The sequence below is a fragment of the Aphidius gifuensis genome, linkage group LG4 (assembly GCF_014905175.1).
Source record: "Aphidius gifuensis isolate YNYX2018 linkage group LG4, ASM1490517v1, whole genome shotgun sequence".
Classification (NCBI taxonomy): Eukaryota; Metazoa; Arthropoda; class Insecta; order Hymenoptera; family Braconidae; genus Aphidius; species Aphidius gifuensis.
In genome coordinates, this window is record NC_057791.1 from 1,922,857 (window position 1) to 1,934,193 (window position 11,337).

The 11,337-nt window shown below is 28.3% G+C and overlaps 1 protein-coding gene across 5 annotated transcripts; it reads left to right on the forward strand.

The window, feature by feature from the left end:
• Positions 1–777: 777 nt before the first annotated feature.
• On the forward strand, positions 778–10,873 carry LOC122854402 (zinc finger protein 768-like). Of its 5 annotated transcripts, none has more exons than XM_044155019.1 (3): positions 778–1,843; positions 5,190–6,464; positions 8,448–10,873. In XM_044155019.1, the coding sequence occupies exons 1-3, from the start codon at positions 1,741–1,743 to the stop codon at positions 9,497–9,499; spliced, it is 2,430 nt and encodes an 809-aa protein (XP_044010954.1). In that variant the 5' UTR covers positions 778–1,740; the 3' UTR covers positions 9,500–10,873. The 5 variants fall into 5 exon arrangements, with proteins under 5 accessions (XP_044010954.1, XP_044010955.1, XP_044010959.1 ...); XM_044155020.1 differs by having other exon boundaries at positions 5,190–6,380; XM_044155024.1 differs by lacking the exon at positions 778–1,843 and adding an exon at positions 2,455–2,586 and having other exon boundaries at positions 5,190–6,380.
• The last annotated feature ends 464 nt before the right edge of the window (positions 10,874–11,337 follow it).

Here is an 11,337-nt window from a genome sequence, read left to right on the forward strand (position 1 = left end):
ATTATTATTATTTTTTTATTTTTTTTTCTCTCTACATCACCCCGTTTTTATTCGTCTATCCCACCAGGCACCACCACCACCACCATCATCACCATCACCGCCATTCCAGTACTTGAATATACCGCCGACGGAAATACGGCAACGTTGCGCGCCGTTTGTCGAGAGCGTCTCGGTCTTGGCAAGTTACTCGGGGGGCCAACTGAGTCTACCGAGTTTGTCTACCGGCGCGTATATACCCGAAAAGAACACGGGAGATAAGTCGCGAAAAAGTTTTATCGTGTCGTTCCGTGTTTATTTTTTTTTTTCTTCTCAAATATTATATATATATATATGTATATATAAAAAAAAAAAAAAAGAAATTCACGGATTATCAAAATGCCGAAATTACGGTTAACGTGAATTAATTAATTAAAAAAAAAAAAAAAAAAATTAATTAAAAAAAATCAACAAAATAAACAAACAACAAAAGTAATAAAATAAATGATTAAAAAAGGATTAATAATACAAACAAAAAAAAGTAAAACAATTAATTTAACAAAAATATTAATAAACAGACAATTTGTATATATATTTAAAATTTTTTTTTTTTTCTGTTTTTCGTTGAGTTATATTTATAAATAAATAAAATTTAAAAAAAAAACAATAATTATTGGAGTAACATATATGAAAGCAATAGACGGGGAATTGGAAAATAATAATAATAATAAAAAAGAGCGAAATTGAGTGAGAGAGAAAGAGAGAGAGAGAGAAAGAAATTGAGAAAGAGAAAAATATCAGGATAAAAAAAAAAAAAAGTAAAAAAAGGAATACAAGAGTGTGTGTTTGTGTGTGTGTGAGATAAATAGAGATAGAAAAAAAGAGAAAAAAAATATACGATAGCACGTCGACGTTTGAAAATCGTCGTCGTCGTCGTCGTGCATCAACGTACGTCTCTTATAACTCCCGCCACTACCACCACCTTATTCCCCTTGATTCCCCCCTTAAATATACTACCCCCTCTTGTTGTTTTCCGCCATCCACCCGGCACCACCCGCCGCCTCTTTTTTCCTCGACGACAAACCCGCGCTCTCGCATCGTCTTTATACCAATAAACGCGCGCGCGTGTATATGTGGTTTTTAGACGTCGTGTTATAAATAAAAAAAAAAAAAAAATTTAACAAAAAATATACATCATATACTACATACATGTTTAAAAAAATTAATACACGCAACGTCTATCCCCGTTGTGTGTGTGCTACGGTGTTTTTTAATTTCTAATAAATTTTTTTTTTTTTTTTTTTTAAATATATATTTTTTTTTAATAATTGTTTTTTTTTTTTAAATGTAAAAAAAGCTTCAAGTGTTAATAACAGACGTTTATATTATTTTACACATATTATTATTTAAAATTATTAATTAACCACCAAGAAAAGTTTGAAAAAAATTAATAATAAAATATATATTTATATAGGCTATATATAAATATCATTACACACAATAATTGTTGTCTGTTTATTTTATTTTTAATTTTTTATATATATATATATACAAATATATATATATTAGTTTGTTGACTTTGTTGGATTATATTATTTGTTGTTGTTTCGGTTAACAAAAAAAAAGGAAAATATTTAAAAAAAGAGAAAAAAATTATTATTTTTTTTACTGTTTAAAGCACGTTTTGTCGTCGATTATTGTCGACTAGCGTGTGTATAAAAAAAAAAAAAAATATCCACAAGTTGCGAATCAAATACGGCGTAAATGGCGCTCTCCGCACAGAATCAGTCAACGTCGTACGTCAACCTGTATTATTCGATTGTCCAGCGCGCTGCGACACGCTATTTTAAGGAATATTACAATTCCGGTGAGTATTAAAATATTTAAAAAAATAATTCATAATTACATCATAATCATATTTTCCCTCCAAAAATTAAATTAAAAAAAAAAAATAACGACAAAGAGGCGACTAAAAAAAAAAACACATTAATCAAATAATTTGAAAGTAATTTTTCAAGCAGAAGGAGATTGACATTGATAAAACGAATGAAAAAAAAAAAAAGCAAGTAAAAGAAAGACACATTCATAAATTGCGTGTGTGTGTTTGTGTGTACATGTATACATGTGAATAAAGTGTGTTTGTGTTTTGTTCGCGAATTTCAAGTTGTTACTACCGGCAACCATTAAAAAATCATGAAAAAAAAAAAATATATATAAAATTAAGCATTGAAATAATTGACAAATTGCCTTGATACATTATTAATTAAAAAAAAAAAAAAAAATTAATAATTAGTTGATAAAATTAATTAAATTTTGGATTTTAATATTGAATATATTAAAAGCAGTAATTCAAATTATCCCGCCAAGATATTGTCATACATGATACCCCCTCGGTTTAAGCCGCCACGCCACCTCGCCGATTGCCTCGCAGATCTCGAAACGATAGGCCCGCCTTATTGCCACCGATGGAACTGTTAGTGCTGTAACGCGTGCCAATCTATATGTGTGTGTATCTCTTAACAAATATTATATGATTAAAATATATATATATACTCACTTTTTATATATTTATAACATCGTTATTATAAAATCACATTCAGCCATTCATCCGTGAGTCAAACTCTATCTCTATTCGGTTTATTAATCACAAAGTATCATTACATTTTTTTTTTAATACAAAACCAAGGGAATTATTACTGCCATTTTTTTTTTATGTGTGTGGTATTATATATTTAATTTCGAAGAAAACTTTGTGACCACCAACCATTTTTGTGTGATACTGTTGTGACGAGACAGTCATTTTTTTTTTTTTTTTTTTCTTTTTTTCTCTCTTCTCCACATTACTTCATTGTTTATAAAACTATTTTTTATTTTCAACATAAAATTCATTGACTCACACGTCAATTTACTTGTGTGCGTGTGTATCCGTGTAAGCTGGACAATAGTTTATGCTTTATTAGTGTAAACAAGCACGTGGCTTAATACCCTGTGGCGTGGCTTTACATAAACAATTATTATCTGTGTTATAAATAAATGTTTAATTGAAATAATAATTAAAATATATCAACAATAAATTATAATAATATATATTAAGTGTTTAAATATGTTTTTTATTTTTAACGTGAATAACCAAACCTCAAAAATTTATAAGCCGACGATTGTGTCTCTTGACTGCTTTGCCAACTGTCGGCTATAATAACCAAGCGACAAGATATAACCCGACGGTTTCTAACGGCGCCAGACGCTCTCCTCGCGATAGTCTACGTCTTTTTTTTTTTTTTTTTTCTTTAAAAAAACCTATATTAATCTGTAATATTCTCGTCAATAAAAAAAAATAACAGTGACTTGTTTAATTTCTTTGATAAAAAAAAAAAAAGCGTGTTGTTAGTTTGATGTTGTTTTTTTTTTTGTTTGAAAAAAAATATTGTTATTTAATTAGTTTGAGAACTGCTCGATATATTCGTGATAATATTATGTGCTAAGAGAAAGAGAGAGAAAGAGAGATTGTGGGTCAGCGGTCAACGGAGAGATCAGGAGCGTACAAACTTTAATCTTGGGCGGCTGACACGCACGATCGAAGACACTTGAAGCCAACGGCGTTGTGTGCTGTCGTGTGTGGCCCCCTTTGATATAGACGTGCAAAAAAAAAAAAACTAAATTAAACTCTTTTTTTTTTCTCGCGATATAAAATCAACAATAATAAATAAAAAAAAAAAAAAATTATGGATGAATTTTCAACACTAAAATTATGCTCAATGTGTGTTGTGATTGACGACAATTGGATTTGACATTAATTTATTTATAATTGCAAAAAAAACGTAATTATTATTATTATAATATATATTATTATAAACACAGTGTATTGGTTGTTTTTATTTAGAATTTAATTGATTATCACAAGAGTTTTTCAATGTTGTATGAGTGAATATTTTCGACAGACTGAATAAAAAAACATTTTGATATAAAAAAAATAGAGAAAGAGAAGAGAGAGAGACAGTATACAACGAGACCCTTGTGTATGTCTCATATGATGATAAAAAATATAAATAATAAAAACATTTTATCGGGATTATTTTATAATTATTATTTTAATAATAAAAAACAAGTGAAATATTGACATTGCAATTTATTGGTAAATTATTTAATTTTTGCCATGTGGCACTGATATTATTATAATTAATTAATATATACATGTGTTTAATATATCTATATAGATGTTAAATAAACATGTGTGTATGTGTTGTATATATTTAGATTTAATTTCAAGATGTGTGTGATGATGTATAGAAAGCAAAGCAATGTTCGGCAGTTGACGAATAGCAAGCAATAGTGAGAAAGATAAAATAAAATAAAAAATTTATGTGTTTTACTAGAGAGAGAGAGAGAATAAATAAAGTATAATGATTATTGGTGGGGTTAAAAAAGAGAGAATGATTACGTTCGTTGAACTTTGTTAGTGCAAGTTCTTGTATATGAAATTTTTGTCTCCTTGAATTTATTAACTGTGACTCAACTTATTTCAAATGAATCCCATAAATAATTAATTTATATATATATGACAAAATATTTTGTATCAATGACTTGTGCTAACAAGGCACTTGTACTAAATCTTTTTCTAATCCGTATTAGTTAATTGTGGGAGGGAAAGAAAAATTTTAAATCCGTGAAAATCTCTTTCACTTTCTCTGAAAACTCAAGGTGGTCAAGCGGCTTTAAATAATCAGCTTGAATGTATATAAATAAATATATATACATGCTGGGTTTATTGAAATAAAATAAAAAATAAAAATTGGTCGGTAAAACCTGACCACTGACAGTGAATAATAAATAAATAAATAAATAAAATAAAATAAAATTCGTCCGTCGGATATTCTCGCCAAATGTGTCTCTTCTTCTGCTTGTTTTTTTTTTTTTTAAATAATAACGCCTCTTAGTCGTATTTTGTATTAATTTTATAACAAAAAAAAATATCCCATTAACTTGTAATAAAATAATATAAATTAATAATAATAATTAAGTAATATAATAACAGTAGCAACAGTGGATTAAATAAATAAAAAATAAAAAATTTATATACCCATATAATCATCGTGATCATCAACATCACTATTATCACCACGACCACCATCATCATCATCATCTTTATCATCATCATCATAAAATAAAAAAACAAATAAACATGTTTTTTTTTTTTGTTTGAATTATAATTACAGATACTGGCGCGCCGTACGTACTGTACAAGGACAATATGGAGAGACCCCAGGGCCAGTGGGCGCCAGGGCCGGGTTCTCTCCAGGATGGAGGACTGTATGCACAACAGCCACAACAACAACAGCAACAACAACAACAACCACAACAACAACAACAACAACAACAACAGTCACAACAAGGCCAACAAGCATCATCATCATCTGGTAGTCCACAACAAGCATGTGGACCACCAGTTGAAGGTGGTGATACTGGAGCACCACCATTAACATCACCAGTACCATCACCATATCCATCAGCACCACCAGAACCACAAGCATTAACACCACCAGATGATGATATTGGTCAATCAAGTAGTCAACAAACAGCTCAACAAGTTGCACAACAACAACAACAAGTTGCACAACAACAACAACAACAAGTTGCACAACAACAGGCAGCAGCAGCAGCGGCACAACAACAAGCACAACAACAAGCAGCAGTAGCTGCAGCACAACAACAGCAACAACAGCAACAACAACAACAACAACAACAGCAGCAACAACAACAGCAACAACAACAACAACAACAGGGTGGTGGAGGAGGTGGTGGTGGACAACAGGAACATTCACCACAACAACAAATGACACCACATGAAGTTGAACGTAGTGATTGTTTTCCTGGTACTGGTGATTTACAACAATATCCACAACATTATTTTAAAGATGCAAGACCACATCCATCACCATCAGTACCACCTCATATGTTAACACCTGGTGGTTTTTCAGCATTACATTATTTAAAACAACCTGGTGTTATGTTAACATCACTTGGACAAGGTGATGGTGGTGCAAGTCTTGAATCACATCAGTATGGTTCATCTGGTGGTCCAAATATGTCAAGTGTATTGCCTGATATTGTACAACAAAATGGTAAATCAAGTAAAGTTGGTGGTGCAAATAATGACCTAAGACTATTTAAATGTTTAACATGTGGTAAAGATTTTAAACAAAAATCAACATTATTACAACATGAAAGGATTCATACAGATAGCCGACCATATGGATGTCCAGAATGTGGAAAGAGATTTCGTCAACAATCACATCTAACCCAACATCTACGTATACATGCTAATGAGAAGCCATATTCATGTGTATACTGCGAGAGAACCTTCCGTCAGCGTGCCATCCTCAATCAGCATCTGCGCATCCACTCGGGTGAGAAGCCATACCAATGTCCGGAGTGCGGAAAACACTTCCGTCAGAAGGCGATCCTGAATCAGCACGTCCGCACACACCAAGGCGAGCATTTCTCTCTGCCTCCCGAATCCCCAGAGGGCGAGCGCCACGAACCACACTGACCCTTGCTGACCCTTAATAATTTTCATAAAATTTTCAAATATAAAGAAAAAATATATTCAAAAAAAGCATAGTTGAACAAAAAAAAAAATAATAATATTAATATATATAAATACATACATATATTAATAATAATTAACAAACCAAAAAAAAAAAAAAAACAAACAAAATTTATATTAAAATTACATATATATATATTACTTTTAATAAGTAGAAAAAATATTAAATTTTTTTAATTAACGGTTAATTAGATGAAAAAAAAAAAAACAATGCTTTTAATAGAAAAATGAAAAAAAAAAAAAACTGAAAAATTATTAGAAACAAAAAATAATATAATGCTGATAGAAAGAATGACCAAAAAACTAAAGACATAAACAAATAATAATAATTAATAATAATATATTAATCAGACGATATTTAAAAAAAAAAAAAAAAAAATTTTTAAATAATATATTGACAAAATCCAAATGCTTATTATCTTGTTACTACTTTTTTTTTTTTTTTGCCGCTGTTGCTACTACTGCTAATTAATTACCACTGCTAATTAATACTTTTAACAAAAAAAAAAAAAAAAAAAAATGCTCCCTTGATATTAAAAAAAAAAAATCTAAATGAATTTATTTATTTATATTTTTTTTTTTTTTTTCAAATAATTATATTCATAACAAATTACCAACATTACACAATAATAATCATAATATTAATACATAATAATAATAATAATAATATTAATAATAATTTTCATTCAACATAATTTTTTTCATCATCAAAACAACAACAACAACAACTACAACAACAACAACAAAAACTTAAAAAAAAAAAGCGATAAAAGTATTAATATCACGCATTGCCGTTATATTATATGCCTTGATTGATACCTTGCGATCCGTCCTTACTTTCATCTTCACCATCAGCTTACTTCCCTCACCGAGGTCGGGCCTACGGATTGCCTCAAGGTCTCGTATATATACACACATACATCTTTATATATCTATATCTATATTTTTATTTTTATATGTTTATTATTATTATATAATATATCACTACTATTTATTATTATATTAAAAATATATATAACAAAAAAAAAAAATTATTTCTTTTTTTTTTTCTTAAATTTTATAATATAGAAAATAGATATATATTTATGATCCTTGCTTAACCAAATAATAATAATAATAAAAACAAATAAAAAAAATTAATAAAAAAAAAAACATAATTATTATTATTAATATATTTATAAACAATGCTATTTTTTTTTTTTTTTTAAATTAAACAAAATTTATATTATATATTGACACACAGGCAGAGAAAAAAAGTCAAAATTTGGTGGGAATGTTTTTTCTATGGACGTTTTTCTATTTAATTTTAATTATTAGTTTTTTTATTTTTTTAATATCTTGATGAATTTTTAATTTCAAGATTTAAAAATATAATAAATTATATTATAAATTTTCGCATATTATATGTGTTTATTTTTAATTTTTTTTCAATTTTATTGTATATGCGATAATGAAATATTTTATTTATTTTTTTTTTTTTATTATGAGCGATTTGTTCAATGATTCGTTGGAGGCACGAGATATCCGATTCGCCGATTACTGCTTTTGTATTTGTCAGACATCATTTTTTATGTGTATATACATATAAATTTATAAAAAAAAAAAAAGTTTAATTAATTTTTCATTTGAAAATAATTGTTATTATGTGTACAATAACAATATAATACAGGTAATATGTATATGCACATAAATAAACATCTTGAAAATAAAAAAAAATAAAATAAAAGGATAAAACAAAAACTCACGAAAAACAAAAAAAAAAAAAAAAAATAAATAAAAGTACAAAGTGAAAAAAAAATAAAAAAAGTAAAGTTTAAGAGCGGATGAACGTGTGTGTATTCCCTAAATGTATAAATTGTAATTGCAGATGTGAGTCCCCATCTCATCTTCAAGAACGGAATGACACCAACATTGTGGCCTCAGGACGTGCCATTTCCACCTGAAGACGGAAAAGAAGAAGTTGCATCAACATTTGGTGATAACGATACTCAATCAGGTGCATTTAGTCCATCACCAGACGGCAGTTCAATACAATATCCAGCATATTTTAAGGATCCAAAAGGAAATAATCATTCAGTATTTGGTGCTGGTGGTAGTAGTTTTGGTGCATTACAATATATTAAACAACAAGGTGGTAGTGGTGGTAGTGGTACAAACGGTAAAAATTGTTTACCAGACGTAATACAACACGGAAGATCAGCAGGTATGCCACTATACGTACGTTGTCCAATATGTCAAAAAGAATTTAAACAAAAATCAACATTATTACAACATGGTTGTATACATATTGAATCAAGACCTTATCCATGTCCAGAATGTGGTAAAAGATTTCGTCAACAATCACATTTAACACAACATTTACGTATTCATACAAATGAAAAACCATATGGTTGTGTTTATTGTGGACGTAATTTTCGTCAAAGAACAATTCTTAATCAACATTTACGTATACATACTGGTGAAAAACCATATAAATGCCAACAATGTGGTAAAGATTTTCGTCAAAAAGCTATACTTGATCAGCATACACGTACACATCAAGGTGATAGACCATTTTGTTGTCCAATGCCAAATTGTAGACGTAGATTTGCAACTGAACCAGAAGTTAAAAAACACATTGATAATCATATGAATCCACATGCAAGTAAAGTCAGAAGAAATTCATCAAGTGATGGTAAAACAAGTGGTACTGGTGGTGGAGGTGGTGGAGGTGGTGGTGGTGGTACATCATCATCATTAGGACCAGTACCAGTACCACGTGGTTTAACACCAACTGTTGTTAAACCAGAATTATATTTTCCACAATGTTATGCACCAGCATTTAATCATCAACCACCAGTATCATCATCACAATTTCCAGGACAAACAAATGGTGTAACTGGTGAATTTAAAGCACCATCAGCTTTACCACCACAGTGACTAACCGTTCATCCTGCCGCCTACTAGCAAGCAGGAATTTATCGCTGAATTTAATTGAAACAAACAAAAAAAAAATATATATATATATACTAAATATAAACTAAAAGAAATATAAAAAAGAAAACAGCGTTTATTCCGAGTTTAAATTATCGTCATCATCATCATCATCATCAAGATTTATAATAACTTATCGACAACAATCAAGAAAGCAACAGCAACATCAACAGCCCAAGATTTGTCACATTTGTGCCAGGCCATCTACAGCAACATTACCCGTGACACATTTTTATCGTGCATTTATTATTAAACTTGCATTTCATCTCATTTTTTTTTCCTCCCTTCATTATTATCATTATTATTATTATTAATATTATTTTTTTTTTCCCTCGTTATTTTTTTTTCAACCCTCTAGAGTCTGTCTTCTTCTCATACATACATATATACATAAATATATATATATTTCGTTAATGTTTATCTCGCATCGCGAGAGCAACAGCGCTTCCCTCCTCCGAAAAAAATTAAAAATAAATATATAATTATATTAAAGAACAAAGAAAAAAAAATATTTGCAACAACGCGCAATCGAATGACAAATTTTTTAAATCAATTTTAAAAATTATTATTATAATAAATGTTTTAAAAATTTATTAATTTTAATTCATTGTTTTTGTTTATGTCTTTTAAATTATCAAAAAATTTTTTTTTTTTTTTTAAATAAATTCACGTGTTTCTTTCTCTTGTGGTAAAAAAAATTTAAATAAATAATGGGTTGAAAATGTTCGATTTCGACCAGACTGAAACGATTGTGATACAATATTTAACTTGTCTATTGTTTTAATGATTTTTAAAAATTAAAAACAAATAAAATAATAATAACGTCAAGTTGAGTATGTGAAAAATAAATAAAATTGTGCAAGAGGATAAAGATTTCGAAGAGAAGAACGTCTGTAAATATGTAAAAAAAAAAAAAGAAACAAAATAATACTAATAACAAGAACAAAAAGAATTAAATGATTATTAATTTTAAAAAAATAAAATAATAATAACAGAGAGAGAGCACAAAAGAATGGGTGTTTGATATTTGACAAGAAAAAAAGATGAAAAAAATGGAATAAAAAATTAAAGTATATATTAAATAACAAAAAAAAAAAAAAGATTTAAAAAATATGTCGACGGCAGCCGCGAGTGAGTATACGATATCAAATTTTCTCTCGAGAAAAATTTAAAAAAAAAAACATATGAGACATAGATAAATAATTTTAAAATTGTATAGACGGACGGATAACCCACGAAACCGAAAGAAAAAAAAAAAACCAACGTCACAACAATATTTGACGCTAATTAAAAAAATAAATATAAAAAAAAAAAAAAAAATGTACTAGAAGAGCACTATGATTCTTGTGTATACTATTAAACAATATTTCAATGTATATTTATACAAAAAGAAAGAAAAACGAAAAAGAAAAAAAAAAAAAAGATTTTAAAAAAATATAGAATAAGAACAATTACACTCTCTATAAAACACCCACACAAAAAAACACAAACACGTAATTTCAATTTAAAAAAATCAGATTGGTGCTGATACATAGTTAAGCGACGATAAAAATTATATGAAAAATAGTAAAAAAAAAAAAAAAATAAACGTCGAAAAAAGAAAGGCTGAGAAAAATTGTAGTGTATAGATAATAAGTTAAAAATTTTTAAATGAAAATAATAATAAAAAACATAGTAGATGGTGTGGCTCAACTCAAGGACAGTTGCTGTCTGCTCATCAAATTATATATATACATATGTATATATAACAACTACATGTCTTTGTGTATATGTATATGACTATT